The sequence below is a fragment of the Ambystoma mexicanum genome, chromosome 1p (genome assembly GCF_040938575.1).
Source record: "Ambystoma mexicanum isolate Mex_15411 chromosome 1p, UKY_AmexF1_1, whole genome shotgun sequence".
Lineage (NCBI taxonomy): Eukaryota > Metazoa > Chordata > Amphibia > Caudata > Ambystomatidae > Ambystoma > Ambystoma mexicanum.
Genome location: NC_090921.1, coordinates 1216686558 through 1216704042, shown reverse-complemented (window position 1 = coordinate 1216704042; position 17485 = coordinate 1216686558). Strand labels below are relative to the sequence as shown.

General features: G+C 42.1%; 1 protein-coding gene across 4 annotated transcripts in view; it reads left to right on the top strand.

Annotated features, from left to right (window-relative positions):
* The window catches only part of LOC138452040 (B-cell receptor CD22-like), a 926478-nt gene that overhangs the window by 599258 nt on the left and 309735 nt on the right, over positions 1 to 17485 (top strand). For all 4 annotated transcript variants that reach the window (XM_069604949.1, XM_069604947.1, XM_069604950.1 and 1 more), the window contains exon 4: positions 14057 to 14350. In XM_069604949.1, the coding sequence (XP_069461050.1) occupies positions 14057 to 14350 (294 nt within the window). The remainder of the gene's footprint in view (positions 1 to 14056; positions 14351 to 17485) is intronic.

Here is a 17485-nt window from a genome sequence, read left to right as displayed (position 1 = left end):
CTGAAAACAGTCTGAGGCACCCGTGCATACATTGTAATGGAGAAATGGCAATACAGCCTGGGTTAAAAGCCGCTGATTATCATGACCTGACACACTAAAGCTACAAATAAAATTTAAAAAAAAGCATAAAATAAAACAACAAAGGAGGAACTGGTGTTAAACAGCAATAAGGGGATAAACACTTCTGTGTACCCTGATGGAAGTGACAGCCACAAGGGCTTTATTCATTGTCATTTTTGTACATGCACAATCACATGTCAGTAATGGCAAAGTCATATGTTACATTAGCGTCTGTGTTGATGTTTTGAGCCAGGTCGGGGCAGACAGCAACTAGTACTGCATTCCGACGCTGGTGCTACGTATTGCGGTTCTTGTAGTGTAGACGGGACCTGCAGTTTGCGATGATGCATTCTTGGTGGGCGGCCCAAAGCACAATTAATAACGCCTGCTTCCCTAGCACCTCACCACTCCTCACCCAGGCAACCATCCTCCAGGCTCCCGCGGAGCCTGACTTGAGACAGATGAGCGGCAAGAGTCCCAGCAGGGATGGCCAAAGGGGGCTGGCAGAGATACCAGGTGGCTTAGAATAGTGACAATTCGAGGGTCAGTGCAAACAAAGTACCATGTGTGTTCCATACAAAATAAAAACATCAATTAACCAAGCATTGGCAATGCGAAGAGTTTGGGCTTTTGTGTAGACATGTGAAAGGCACTTGCCAGGCAACACCGTAGAGGTATTAACTGGCTATTGATGGCAGCAAGTGCATAATAGTGCAAGTAGCTGGTGATCTAGTAGCAGTGAGCAGGGCTTTGCAAATGGTGAATACCTATACACAAGCCAAAACTATTGGCTCTGCCAATGCTAGTTTTTAACAGAAGTTCAGTGAACGGCACGCATAGTGCTTATAAATAGAGTGGGGGAAGTCAGACCTGATAAAGGCATTTTTATTACACCATTAAACATAATTGGCTCTCAGACTGTTTTAAGAGAACACCAACAAGGACTTGAGTGCAACATGTTATGGCAAGGATTGATTAAAGTGAGCTCAAAGAGCTCCCATGAGGAGGTGTTTTGGTCAGGGAGGGGCAGGAACTGGGTGGGAATGACCGTGCCCATTACCATAGCGATGGGCAGTCAATGGATGGGCGAATAACCAACCAACACCTACGAGCTTTGTGTCACTCCTCATGTGCCATTTCTCCCTATCAGTACTCTAATGCAATAATTTCGGCTTTTAGGTGGGGCTATTCTTACACCTTATAGTCCAAACTAAAAACATCGTGTGCAGGGAGTACATAACATTACGAGAAACCCAGGCCATGAAAGATCCACCCCAGTGAACGCCAGGGATACCTTCAGGAACAGCCCTCCTCCAGTGTCATTATTTTTCTATTCCCAACAATTAAACACTCCTCTCAGCAGTGTTCGGGCTCTTTGTACAGAGATTTGATGCCTTTCTGGGGATGCTGCTTTGGGCCTAGGATGGCCCTCAGCTGCTGTGGGCATGCCTTCTCTGTGGAGGTGCTGGTTGGCAAAGCCAGCAAAAGGAAAGGCCTCTTTGCAAGGCCATGAAGTCGCAGAAACTACTGGACAGAGGGGCACGAGAAGGAGCTGAGAGTAAATCGAGAAAGAGGGCAGGTATAAACTTCCTCCTATGTCTCCTGGTACCATTTGTACTAAAAGTCCAAGAACAATTTATAATGCGTTTTCACTATGTTGTTTGGGAACTGTCACCCACTTGAACAAAACATTGCCATAGCTGGTATTCAAATCCAGGTCTCCTGGATGCGAGGCCAGACACGCAGCCAAAAGCCCACATAGATGTCTTAGGCTAAAGGTGTAAATCTCATATTGACATTCTGCCATAGAGGACGTGTTATTTTTTTTTAATACGTATTCTGATGTATAAAAGGTGCACACCTTTTATTTTTAGCTAGCAATGTTATAGGAACATCTGCTCTTTTGGCAAATCCGTATTTGTCCCGTGCACTTCCTTTGATTGGGGAAGACAAATTGAATCAAATAAACCCTTCTCGCTGAATGTATTTAATTTGCTGGGGAATCGAAAGTTCCACATATCGGCAGGAACCCTCTCTTATTCATTACTTGCATATACCCTACCAAATGATATATCGTATCCTACCCATTATTATGGCCTCAACAAGGACTTGTCAGAAAACTTCCTCAGATATTAAGGAGCAACCAGGGCCTAACCCTACGACCGCCCCAAAACACCACAAAAGCGACTCTCCTCCACCAATTACCAATGAAGACCCTGACATGGTGGCACTTCTACATGAAATTAGGTCTCTCAAACCTTTTACCGAGACCACTAATCAGAAACTTCATCAACTTGATAGGTGGTGTGCATTTAAAAACAGACTGATTGAGGTGGAAAATAGAATCAGTGCAGTAGAGGATGTGGGTACTTCAACTAAAAAAAACCATAAGCGAGCTACAAAAACGCAATAAAGAAAACCACGGGAGATGAAACAATCTCCGAATATCAGACCTTCCAGAAGGTTGTGAGGGGAATGACGCCATCATGTTCCTCCAAAAAAATGCTCCCGGCATTACTTAATCTCCCTCCGGAAACTGTGATTAATATCCAACGTGCACATCCGATTAGTCCCATGAAAATCTCTCAATAACTCCCTTGTCTAGTACAGTAACACGGTTTACATCACGCAAAATGTGGCGAGGAAAAATGCCCATAGAAGAAAGGAATTCCTAGCCTATCGTCCGGTACTCAAACAATTGAACGCAAGATAGGGACTTTTTCATCCATGCTCTTTCATTAACGGTAAAACATCCGTCTTCGACAAACCAGCGGACCTAAAGGCCTTCATCATGAACTTGAAAAATTACATCATGGACACTTCGTTGCCTCTTTCTTCAGCTACCTCTGGAACTTGACTCTTTCAAACATCTTCTTACCAACTCCAGCCTGAACATAACATCTCCATTATGGTTCAATAATTAGTCTTGCGAGCGGGGGGGGGGGCGTTCGGTCACCCTTCTCGTTGTAGGACCCCAAGCTGGTCCTTCCTGCTGCGACCCTGTTCAGCAATCTTTTTTGGCTCTCGTTTCTTTTGGCTAAACCTGACATTTTCATTATTTTTTCTTTCCTCTGTACAGTGCTTCATAAACTCTCATAGTCTATGTATGTCTCATTACATATATGTCAATTGTTTTCCACCCTGACCATCCCTTTATGTTCTTCCCTCATGTTTCCTACTTTCTCTGGCTTGGTGCATTATCCACATTTGCTCTCTAGTATGCTTTTGAACTATGGTTATACTTTACTGTACTATGCTGTGCAATAATCCATGACTTGTACTAATGGCGTTTTGATGTGTTTAAAAGACATAAGGTTATATCACACCTCAAAGAATTCAGGCCCGCTGTGGCATGTATTCAAGAAACTCACTTTTCCTTAGAAGAATCCTTGAAACTCAAAGCATTTTGGGTTAAAGGAAATTATTTCCAGCCCTCTATTGGCAAGAAAAATGGCGTTGCCTTTCTAATCAATAAAAATGTGCCCCGTAGGATCTTAGCGTTTGGCAATGATGACATTGGAAAATGTTCTGGGTTAAACTACAATTGGGCTCTGACATTTTCTTTATAATGACTATATATGGTCCCACTCAACCAGACCCATATTTTTGGGATACAATTCAACATACAATTCTTCAATTGTCTCTTACAAACCTTATTTTGTGTGGTGATTTCAATAATGCAATAGATTCCTTTTTGGACAGGCGATCTAAATATGTCTTCGTACATTCTAGAACCCATGACTCTTTCACTCGCTGCATATTGGAAATTGGTCTTATAGATACCTGGAGGCTTTCCCACCCCTCAAGTATGGACTTTACTTTTCACTCTTCCCCTCACAACACTGTCTCACGAATTACATATTAGCAGTCAAGTCATTATCACACACAATCACTGAATCCAGGATAGATAACATAATTATATCAGATCACGCTCCTGTCATCACTACCTTTGAACTGTTTGATATACGTAAACATTGCACAAAATGGAGATTTAATAACATTCTACTAAATGATAAGGAATTTACCCAATCTTTTCTCACATTTCTCCACCAGTTCTTTCAAGACAATAAGGTTGAACACACTTCAACACTCCATAACTGAGATGCTTTTAAAGCTGCTCTGCAGGGCCATGTTATATCATTTATGAGCAAAAGGAAGAAGGAATATAAAAAATACCTAGATGCCCTTTTCACACAGCTAAACCTCACTGAGAAACAATATTATTTATTTCCCTCTGATAGAGCACACCGCAATGTTTTAACTCTGCGCTTCAAAATCAATACCAAACGTACTGAACTAGCATCCGTATCTATTATAAAATTCAAATCCAAGATTGATCAAACTTTTAACCGAGCAGGCAAAGCCCTTGCCTCTTACCTAAAAGCTCGCAAGGAGAAAACATTTATTTCCCATATAAAAATGCTCAAGGGATTACGCTCACTAACCCACATGATATCCTAGATGTTTTCAAAACATTGTACTCTAACCTATACACATAAGAAGCTGATACACTCAACCAATCTAGATCATTTTGCTGATGAAATTAAGACACTCGTATCTCAGTCTAGACTTCAGTACTTTGAATGGGCTCATTACAATCCAAGAAATTAATCATGCAATCTCAGAGTTACAAAAAGGAAAAGCTCCTGGCCCAGACGTCTTATCCATTGAATTCTTCAATCATTTTTCCTCATACCTCTCCCCTACTTTAGAAGCACTATACACTTGTTTTGGGGACAGACATTTTTCATCCGGCTCATTCGCCAATGCACTATTTATTCTGTTCCCCGAGGCACAAAAAGATACAGATTTTCCCGAAAACTATCGCCCAATTTTGCTAATCAATGTAGAGTGTAAGATCTTTGCTAAGGTTTTGGCCAATCAGATTGACGCATTTCTCCCTAATCTAATTAAATCTGACCAAGTTGGTTACATTAAAAATAGAAATATCTCCTCTAATGCAAGACTTTTAGTCAATGTTATTCATTATATTGTCAAAAATAATGTCAACAAACATGCATATGTGGCTATCGCTCTCGATGCCGAATAATCCTTCGATCGGTCAGCTGGGACTATCTTTTTCAGGCCCTGCGGTGGCATGGATGTGGTGATGGTTTTATCTCCCTTGTCCAATTACTTTACTCCAATCCCCAATCCTCCATCTTCATGAACGGCCAACCATCTATGTTTTTTCCACTCAAAAGAGGTACAAGACAAGGATGGCGCATCTCCCCGATACCCTACTTTTTGTCCTTAGAACCACTTTTGCAACACATCACATCATATTCTCGTATCCCGGGTATTCGATGCAGTAAATATGAAGCCAAAACAGCAGTGTACCCTGGCGATATTCTTATTCTTTTAAAATACCATAAAGAACATCTCCCCCTTTACTGTCAGCACTAGACACCTTCTCCCTTGCATCAGGTTACAAACTTAATAAAGACAAGTCCGAAAGTCTTCCATTAAATCCTTATCGTCTCAAACATGAAATAGACTTGTATGGTTTCAAATGGTGCCATAAATCCATCAAATATTTAGGCCTTCAGTTCTCCTCCTCACTTAACACCACCATTAAACGTTACACAGATGCCCTTCTACGAAAATTAAAGGATCTAACCTCCATGTGGCCCCCTCTGTATGTATCTTTGTTAGGGAGAATTCTCATAAATGTGCTAATTTCCCTTACCTTTTGAGACCCCCAGCAAATTTGCTGGATTTCTAGGACTTTAATTTTTACATGGAAGGAGTGTGAGCCTTTTTTTCCCACTCTTTCATTTATTTTGATGTGTGTTTTACTTTTGTGTTCTTTGGATATGGAGGTTTAGACAACTCCATAGGCATCAACTTTTTCTTGTGTGTCACACAGCACCCTCAGTGCAGTGGCACAGAGATGTCTTTTAGACTTACCAAGGTTTAAATACCTTCTCTGGGACTGACTACTGTCTCCCAGTGAATGTAAAGTTAAATTGGCTTTTCTAGTCTTTTTAAATTGCTAGACCCAGCACACACTGCCTTACAGCAGAGTGCTGGAGGGAATGCCTAGGGTTCTCTATGCCTAGAAAATGCATGTAGCCCTCAAAAGCTACCCTTTCCTCTCAGAATGGCTGGTGGCAGTGGTATTACCATGATTTTCCCAAATGCGACCCATTTAAATGCTCCGGTAGCTAAAATCCACCGGAGCCATGTTTTTCAAGATGGCGTCTGAGCCCCCTCTGTAAAAACAGGTTCTGATCGACTTTTTCCGCTTTTTGTTTTTGGAAAGGTCCTTCTAGTGTTTGTCTCTGCAGGTTTGTTTGCTTTTGGCGGGCTTCAGTACTGAAGCCCCCCCTCTGGCGCCTGAGTGTGTTGGGGGGTGGACAGGAAGTGAGGGAGGTGCCTGAAATTCCCTGTGCTTAGTCTCCTAGGAGACCTGAATGCACTCTGGTGCTCCGAATAGCCTGAAACTCCCTCGACAGAGAAGCCCCTGCAAGGACGACTTCTTCCCTTGAGCTGGTGGGAACAACCAACTCGCAAGCCACCTCGAAAACCATCTCCATACTGGTCGAATTTTCTTCAGAGTGCTGTTGAAAACCGGATAGCCAGTGAGATGGATACCAGTTTGTGGACTTTAAGGCACTCGCACCTTAAACCAACGTTTTGCCAAGCTTGTGGATCCTTCCCCATGCAGTGCGGAACCTCCCAACGTCCTCCCTCTTGTCCCAACGACTGAGGCCCAGGAACAGCGAGATCTGCAGGAACTGCCAGGAACAATTGCCTCAGCTACAGCTTTTCTTCATTACAAAGGTACTGTGTAAACGCGGTTGAGAAATCCTCTCTGCCGCGGTGAAAGTTTGTGAAACTTTCCCAACTTTGGAGTCTTGTTTGCTCCTATTCCGACATATAACTCTTTTTCGTGCAAACTACTTCTAAGAACATTGGCAAAGACTTAACCGTTTACTACCAGAACTGTTCTATCCTATCCAAGACACTGATCCATTGACTTTGGCCCAGGCTTATTGAATTGCCCTGCCTGAGAAAGTATTTGTGTTTAATTCTTATAACATGTGTCTTTTTACCCCTTTTTCAAGTTACTGAAGTGCCATTTTGCTCCCACTTCAGGGGTGCCTAACTTGCTCAGAAACTTTTTGGTTAGGTACTGGAGTGTATTATAGTGTGATATTGAGCTGCTTATTACTAGTGGAATGTTTTCTAAATGAATGTGTAAAAAAATGAATATTGGTTTACCAAGAAACCTTGAGTAAGTGTTTGTTTGAACCACAGTGATTGCAAGTCCTTTGTGTAACACCGTGTACTACTCACATCCGTCTTGAGATAAGCCTTGCTGCTTAGCCCTGCTACCACAAAACTGTGTAGTACAGACTTATACCAAAGGTGAGATTGTGCTTACACCTGTAATCTTAATTGTGTTTAGTGTTACAATCTTGGTGGGGCACCTAGAAACAATTAAAATGATGCTGTCTCCCATTGTACGTTTCTATTTACAAAGCTACCAGTCCCTCTCCCTTCTGCCTTTTTTTTAAATCTGTGAACTCAGTATTAATTAGCTTACTATGTGGAAATGGCAAATGCAAAATAATCTCTATCAACAAGTTGAAAGCTTCCTTTAACGAAGGTGGGCTAAAGTTCCCTGACTTTAAGCGCTACCACAATGCATTTTTCATCAAGCAGACCCGTACATGGTTCACCACTGATCCTCCCACCTGGTATTTCTTTGAGAAAGAATTAGTACACCCTATTGACATGTGTGATTTAATTTACATTTTTGGCCCCAAGTTCTTAAAATGCTCATGCACTGCCAGAGCCTCCAAACGAGCCCTTTGCTCATTTCTGTTTCCCAATGTAAATTCTCCATCAAAGTTATTCTCCCTGTTTTTTGTGGCGCAATAAAAATATCACTTCAAATGGCAGGCTCTTCAATAAGTATTGGTTGGACAAAGGTATTCATTTCATTCATCAAATGTATACGGCTTCCAATTGGATATCCTTCCACGATCTGAAGAGGGTCTTCTCTGTAGCATTATCAGACTTAAACTTTAATAATTTAGTGAGCGTGTGCTTGGATAAATACGAGCATGTCACAAATTATGAACCCACCCATGACCCCACAAGATTGCTTTTCTAACCAAGACATCTGCTACTAAAACATCACAATATTACAGACTTTTCATGTATGTCAGTTCCACCAATATTAAGAAGCCCTGAGAACTTCAATGGGAAGCCGATTGTGGGGTTATATTTGATGGCACAAGCTGGTGTAATTTTTCACACACAAAAACACTTCATGTAAACCACAATTTATTGTGGAAACTGTTATTTTCGTGCCATTTAATGTGTGGCCTCAGTAACTTTTTCTTCAAGGATAGCCCTCACAGCATGTGCGGGCTACCGTCCTTAGGTGTGGCGTCGTGGTATCACCTGTCCACCTGATGATGCGGATTGTAGGGATCCTGTCCCTGGTGATGTGGTGTTTTAACTGTTAAACATGTACTGGTTGATGATGGTTGTTGAGGGGCAGTGTCTCAAAACACTAGGGCCACATTTCTAAGAGGAACTATTTTCCATGTGAAGCAGACCCATTATTCTTTAATTGACCTTCATGGAAGTGTGTGGGCCCCAAGATGTAGATCACTTGCTTAGTTTAAAAATGTACAGTTACATAGGTCTATACGTGTGCAAAGGGGTATAGTTCACCCATGAATGATAAAACCTTAACTGTTGTTGAGGGCTCCTAATTGGTTATTTGGGTGGTTCTGGACCTGGTTGTCTAGATCTATAGTGGTTTTCTGTTGGTCTGGTTTGTAGCTCATAACCACTCTGTTCTGTTTGAGTGTAGGAGTCCACAGAACAACAGATTTTTTGGGATAATCATTTCTCCGTTAAAAGAGCATGATTTCTTATTGGTAGTGGTAAACTATGGTCCAGAGTTAAAAGTATTTCTCCATCTGCCAAGATCACACAGACTGCTCTTCTTTTTGCATAGGACTTATATAACGCCAATGAAGCTCTGTATGTACTCCCATGTCAATGATGGGTGTTGTTGATCCTGTGTGAAAGAAAATGGTACCTATGCACTATGTTTTTTGAATGTTCGCTAGTATTTGAGTTCTGTAAAAAAAAAAAAATGGGAGTTTCTTGAGAATCATATTCAAAACTGATGACCCTTATCACTCACTAATATTCTATTGGCCAGCATTGCGTGTGGTGACAGCCTGAGCAACTCATCGTCTCTACTATATGACCTTTTATGGCCCTTGCAATTAAATTGATTACGACCAACTGGAAAAACATTCAAAATCTAAATACCAAAAGCTGGTGGAATAATGTGGAATAATGTATGCCATGTACACAGACTAGAACATTGTATGGCTATTCGTGTGCATCAAACAACCAAATACAACAAAAGAAAGGGCCTGCTTTACCTTCTACTAGTCATACTACAATATGTCTGCTCATGGCTCTTGACCTGTAGATTCACTTTTGCATTTTAGTTACCACTATTTGTACCATGCAAGGTCGTTGTTCAATTTATGTCTAAATCACCACTTCTATGTTGTTCCTTTCTAAGGAGTGGATGCCTGCACCTGCCTATGACCATATATCCCTCTTCCTTCCTTGTCTCCCTATTGTATCTTGTATGTCCTTCGTCTCCTGTCCTCTCACCTTGTTTGTACTGTTCATCAAATGAGTTACCTGGACCATAGTGGTTGTTCGCTGAGTAAGATCTATTTCATTATAGCTTGTTCTACATCTTATGTACTTCGAACACTCCTTATCTCATGATCTTGATTAATATCACTATGAGCTAAGGATTTCTTTTTCATATCATATGTTAATGCATTGTTACAATCTTATTAAACATCATTTAACTAAAAAAAAAAGAATGTAAAAGATCTGTCTAAACTAGAATGCTCAATTAATAGCAAAGGTTTTAACTCTAAGCTCTTTTTATGCTGAATTCAATAGATTGGACATTTAAAGGAAGAAATGATGCTTGAAGTTTTCAAATGAATGACACATTATTAAATGTGCTCTGCAGGTGTTTCACATACTTGTTTTCTGAAATGCTTGAATTAACCTACTGCAGAAAATACACTCCCCCATTAACTACCGCAAACCTTTTACTGACTCCCCCCTCAACTTTTTTCACCCTTGGAAAACTCTCCATTTTGCAACTGGTACCCTCTACAACCCTAATCGCCCCATGCCTAACAGATCGCTCTTGAAATTCCTACTCCTAAATTCAAGTCTATTCATGGCCTAGACCACCTGGCTGCTACTAGTGAGAGCAAGGGAGAAGATTTTACTTGAAGATCTCCTGTTTTATTTTTCAGTGCCGCTTTGTATTTTATGTGACAGCCTAAGGTTGTGGAATTTTTTTGGGGGGCTGGTGTGATTTGCAAAGAAGTGACGAATTCCACACGTTATCCGAAAAAAGGCAGAAGACAATGCGCGACCTCTGCAGTGGCGAAATGTAGGTCAGCCGACATGGATTCGATAATGGGGGGGAAAAGAAAAATGTTGTGTTGTGCCTGTAAAAAAAAAAAAAAAAACACTCCTGCCTTGTGCAAAAAAGGTCCCTTGTAGCTCACCGTGAGGCTCAGAATGGGATTTTCAATGCAAATAACTTGGCCCTGATATTCGGAATGCTGCACAGTTTGTGTAAGTGAAATAAAAAAACACACTAAGCTTTGATAATCTGGCCCCATATGTTTACTGATGATGCAGTCCTTGTCTCCCGAATGCCTAGTTGCCTTGTAAGATTAGTTGGGCAGCTCGTGAAGTTCTGTGATGGGAAGGGCCTATTTGTCAACACTAGCACGAATAAATGCATGCACTGTGGCAAGAGGATGAAGAAACACAGTTGCATGACCATCCAAATCAGAGGGAGCATGGTAGACGTTACATCATTTGATTATTTGGGCTTTAAATTGACCAACAATAGCAAATGGGGCAAACATAGTGATCACACCAATTTAACACTGACCCGCAGATGCATAGATACTCTGAACTTCACTGAGAAGTTTGCTAATAATGCAGTCAATCGTTTCTTGGAAATCTATAGGTCTCCAGATGTTGGGGCAGCCGTTCATGGAGCAGATCTGTGGGGTCATGGTAGACTCTTTTGCATAACAACTACATAACGCATTTTTTTTTAAAGCTTCTAATGCTCTTTAAAAGTACGCACAACCATTGACCAGTGTTGGTGCCCCAATTGCCTGGAAACTACTACTATATTGGGCAGTTTATCATAAAGCTCTCATGTACCTGATGAGCAGTGAAGGAGCCAATAGGCTCCCATGGTTTGCCTATATTAGTTCAACATTGTATCTTTCCAATTTGGAGCATCTCTGGCACGATCCGAGGCTTATTCAGGGAAATAGCAATATCGTAACAAAAGATGATTAGAGAATGGGCACGCAATAAACAGAACTCCACAGAGGCTAAAACCTTTGGAACTGCCAATGCTTGCTAATGTGTCCTGCATCTATGCTAGTAAACAAGTACCCTCCTTATTGACTGCTAATGTTGCTCTTGGAATGCCACCTGTTTATTACTCTAATTCCTGCAAGTCTGCAGACTTGATCCCAAGTTAAATGTAACAAATGCCATGCCACAGCAAGAAGGTAAATGCACACCAACACCATAGGCAAGGCTAGAGCCACGTTATAACACTGATCATGTTTTCTTTACCCTTATGCCAAGCAACAAACGTCTTGCCACATAAAGATAGTAAATGCGGACTGGCACTATTAATGTAGGCCAGTGTATCCACATAACAAGCTTGCTTTAGCCTTGATGCCAAGTACATAATGCCATGCCGCAGGAAGAAAGTACATCCTCTATGACTCAGCCATGTCGCGAGTCTGTTGAATTGTCTAAAACCCTTCAATCGAAGGTACATAATGATATGATCTGGTGCCATCCAGAATTATCTGATATGGTCAAACTATGCACATGAGAGAAGCCTGGTGATGAGAGCAAGGTTACATCGTTTACTTCTTAGATCTCTCACTGAAGTATGGCCACACCAGATAAACGAAAATGTCAGGCCCCAAATGAGGATCTCATGAATTTCTATGTTTTGCTCGGTGTTTAAACAGATTAGAGCTAGAACATTGAAGCCCATTTTGAGCGAAGCAGCATTCACTCAATGGTAGCCTGCATTATTGTATCTTTTCAGAGAGGAGACACCAAGGACCACCTGGGCATTACTGTTGCTTCCCAGACAAGCCATTAAGAGAAGACAATATTTACTAGCACTATAAATTACCTGACAGATTATATTGTTTTTATTGTTAAACCTTGTAATGTCAATAGTGCTGTATCTTGTAGTTTAGTTTTCTGATTTTAATGAATTGTATTTATTGATGGAATTTAGATTGTTTTGGTGAAGTGTTTTTTTGGATGTTTTTATTCAGTAATAAACGTATACAATCATTATATGGAAAATGGCACGTCTAATGTAGGTCAGGCTAGCCAGATATTAACACTTATCATGTTTGCTTTATCCTTGAAGCACAGAACCATAAACTGGTTTACAATGTTTAGTGAACAAATTGACTGAGGCACTTTCTAAAAGTGCAGCCCCATTGCTGCTAATATGAATTCTGTTTGTGCTGAGCAGCTTCACACCATATTTTCACTCACTGTAGGATGCTGGATGAATCAGGTAAGGTGTGTCAATAGACCACTGAATGATATGAAGGAATTCCCTTAGAGCCAAGTACACTTAGAAAAGGCAACCAACATGAGAAACGGTTACTCATGTTCTGCATGTGCACATTTCCTTCCATGCATACATTTATGCATGTTTAGTGCAATGGATTCAAACAGTTGCTGGCATGCCAGTTAACGATAATAAGTCTACAAAGGTGCTGTATTTCGGGATGCTGGTAAGTACATATATGCACCCAATTCCCAGCAGGCCCGAGTGGGAACAAACCCCCAACAACAAACCAGTCGTTTTTCTAATGTGAGACTGTTTAGAAGATCTAGCTTAAATGGCAGAATTCATACAAAGGGCTCCTAAAATTTTAAAATATCAGAGAGATTCCACAAACAGATAAAAGAAAGTCGCATATGGCCCACAACCTCTGGAAAATCAAAGGTTGCAGACCCCTGTAGTCCAGTATCCTGTTAGAGGTCTCTCATGTTAAGAACTAAGCACAGCCACTGTGGGCCTGATTCACAGAACGTTTTCCTATGGGATTGCGCCGGTTCCATGTGTTAATATCCCCGCAAATATATCGCCATACAAAAATATCGCCATATCCTTGCAGCAATATTAAGGCATGGAACCTACGGGGGACACCCCCGCAACACCTGCATTATTTTTAAAGGAGCGGGGGACACACCTGCTCCCAAAACCCCCCAAAATTATCCCCCATAAAAAATATCGCCTATGGCCGTTCCAAACGACCATATATACGGCAATATTTTTGGTGGGGATAATAGTACCTGATACCATTGCACCATTATAAAAATGATTCCATGAGTCAGGCCCTGTAATGTCTCCATTGCTTTGGAGGTGTGATGTGTGATTTTTGACCATCTATTGTTTGTAGACTGACTTACACGTAATGCCAGTGTAGAAAATGAGGTGGGCTTGTACCAGATGTAGGGCATAAGGCAGGAGCAGTAATTGATAATGGGCAGGCTTGGGAGTGCCATTAAAGACGGGTTTGTCTCGCGGGTGACATTCATAGGCTAATTCGTTTTTACGCTCAATGGATGAGCGTCTTTGCCTGCCGGAAGTGGTAGCCTAAAGGACTTACAGAGTTGATTTGCTCATCACAGGCCTTGCTTTAGTCACACCGAATATTCTACGATGCTAGATGAGATTGTCGGCCTCATTGTATTACTAGGGAAGAATCTGCGCACTGTGATATAATTAGAGCAACCAGTTCGTTGTACAACCTCATAAAAGCTCTTAATTGGCTGTATGAAAAATTGTCAATCGCAGACTTAATTGCTCTTTTTGTGTTTTGTGCAGATAAGCCTGAGGAGCTGTCACTAAGTGTCCCTGGAGAAATGACAGAAGGAACGCCAGTTAATATTACATGTTCTGCTGTTTACACCTGCCCACCCAAACCTCCTACTCTGACCTGGAGCATTACCAGTGTCAACACCAGCATGCACTATGAGGACCTCCATGATGGAAGATGGAAGGCGGTATCCCAGGTTATTTACATTCCCACCTCTGGTGATCATAATGCCTCTTTAGAGTGCAAGGCTAGTTACACAGAGAAGATAAATTCAAGCAAAACCATCTCACTGAAAATAAAATGTGAGTAAAGGAACTTTACATTGCTTCAAATATGTAAATGTTTTTGGTTTCTTTATGACTGCTGTCTGTGTGCACTGCATTGCCTTGGAAACATATATGGTACCAGAAAGACGCATTGGAAGCTTTTTAAGATTATAACTGTTAATTTGGTCATGCTCTCCAGCCTTTCTTTATGCGTTTATTGGATCTATTGTGCATTAATAGTTGTTAATCTGAATTATACGAAACATATGTACCTGTAAAAACTCTGACTAACTGGGCACATCATGGTTAATTTAAGCCCAGTTTTGCTCAAACAGGTCAGCTTCGGTCAACTACTTTGATATAAAACCACCTACTACACCAATGATTTATGATGCCTTTATTTGTTAAGTAAAAGCATAGGGTGTGACCCCCTGCCTACAGCCTTCACCACCACAAGCTCAACTTACTTTTCTGGAACCACAGCACTCTTCAGCATTGCCACCCTCAACACCCCACATTCCACCGTTCACATTCCAGCTCATCCCACACTCGCACAACACAACATACTTCCTCCCAAAAACTGCCTCCCATTATCTGTTAACAAGCTTCCTGGCAAATCCTCTCTTTCAAAAATCTCTTCCAAAATCTCCACTGCTGCCCTACCTTTTGCTTCCCTTTTGCTTCCCTCACCACCTTGAACTGAACCCACCACGACTGCAGATCCACGACCACCATGAACTTCCCATGCCTTCCTCCAATATAAACAGGACTCAACACGTCCATAGCCATTCCATTACACACATACCTCAGTACATCCAACTTAACCACGGGTTGCACATGGGCCACCTCACCCTTGCTAGCCTTATAACATTCAATACATTAGCCTAATATCTGCTCTACTTATCCCTCAAACCCTGGCCACCAACAATCTCCTCTCAAGACAGCCCTCATCCTTGTCACTCCTATGTGCCCCACAGTACAACATCCTTTCATCGCGGGATGTTTTTTTACGCTGGGTTATTTACTGCAAATCTTTTAATGAAAAAACTCATCTAAAGAGGATGGGGAATACAATTTGATGTGATTTTCTGTTAAAAAATCAGCGGTAAAAAACCCAGCAAAAAAACATCCCGCGATGAAATGACATGGAACCGTGACCCATGTGGGCTGTCTTTACCATACTCTGCCTCAATGATGTAAAAAAGACCACCGTCCACACTCCACTCCTCCCTCACCTCCCAATAAGCTCTCTCCTCATCCTTGAGTCTACGTTTCTCCAGTCACTCTGACCCCTCAAATTCCACTTTATGTACCATACTCCTATTCTCTCTCAACGCTTTTCCCTATCCTACCATGATGTGCAACAAACACCATTTTGGTTATGTCATCCTCACCTCCTTCTTTACATCCACCTTACCTGGCAAATTGTCTGCCAAAACATTGTCCCATCCTGGGATTATTTCCATAGTAAAAGCATGTTCTTGCATCCTCGCAACCCTACTTGCCACCCACCTTGACACCTTATCCAGTGCTTTTGACTCAAAAATAGATTTTAGCAGCTTGTGATCTGTCTGCAGAATTAACTCTGCATTCCACACAAAATTACCAAATGTTTCAACCGGCCAGTGGCAAGCCAATGCTTCCTTCTCCAAGACTAATTATCTTTTTTCCGGTCCACATAATACTCTTAACGCATGGGCAATTACCTTTTTGCTGTCCTTTCCAGCTGCCTGCGTCAACACCGCTCCAATACCTACATCACTGGCATCCACTATTATCACTGATTTCTTTTTCGTATCAAATTGACACAGAACCCTTGCCATATCAATCTCTTCTTTTATCTATTGAAATTCTTCCTCACATCTATAATTCCACTCAAAATCAATGCCCTTCCTCAACAACTTTCTCATCTCCCACACTTTGTTCGCAAAAAACTTCACACAATTCTGCTAGAATTTGATCATCCCTAGAAACCACAGCAATCCCCCTTAGTCTTTGGGGCTCCCACTTTACTGATAGCATCCACCAACCTTCTCCTAGGCGTCACTGTCACTTTAACACTTGGAATGGTATACCCACAAACCTCTGGGTCATCACTGAGCACTATCTCCCCTTCCTCCTCCTCCTCACCTGTGTCTGTAGAGGCGGTCTTGACTCCTTTCTTACTCTTCTTCTTGCCCTTGTGTTTTCTCTCATAGAGGTAGGGCCTCCCTCGGTTTGAAGCCACCCTGCTGCCCTTCAATCAATGGCAAGAAGGAGGGGCTCCTTCCCGATGGTGTCCAAAAGAGGAAAAGCCCAAAGGCAGAAAATACCTCTACGGTTGTTCTTTGCAGCTGCAGATGTGGAAGCCGGTAATCCACGAGTTGTCCAGGTAACCAAGGATGTACTCCGGGTGAAATGAAGCATGCAAAGGCGGTAGTATGTACACCTCCACAACAACTGAGAAGCACGGGAAGCGGGAAGTAGGCAGGAGCAACACACCCTTTGAGATGGGTTTTTAGTTTGCAAAAATACTCCAGGAAGGAAACCAGACAAGGGAAAGCCGGAAAAGGCAGACAGAAGGGAGTCCTGGAAAACAAGTGATAAGAAAGGTAAGAACACTGAGCGGGAAGTGGGCCAGAGAGAGGAATCTGGTGAAACGGAGGAACGGGGAAAAGAAGGCAGATGGAATGCACCAAAGTACATACCGGGGAGCGAAAGGCAGGCGGAGTAACAATGAAGGCAGAGTAAGCACGGGTAGACAGCACTAGCGTTAGTTCTCACGAAACGAAAACAGTGAGTTGCAATGCAAAGCTAGGGCGGAAGGGGAGGGGCTAAATAGTGAAAGAAGGAAATGTATAGAAAAGACTAGACCCGCACCACCAATAGGAAGGTAAACAACATAGCAGGACATTCTAATGGCGGTACAATCGCCTAACGGGCCAGACGCGCCACGAGAATCGGCGTGTGACAGTATGCCCCCTTCCCAGAGAGAGACCACCCGGTTTGCCGGGATAAGATCGATGGAACATCCGGACAAGTAAAGGTGCGTGAACATGGGCAGCAGGTTCCCAAGAGTCTTCTGCATGGGAATAACCCTTCCAGTGTATAAGGTATTCCATTCTGCCTCCTTTGTATCTGGAATCCATAACTGATGCTACTTCATACTCCCCAGACTGTACGTTACTCGGG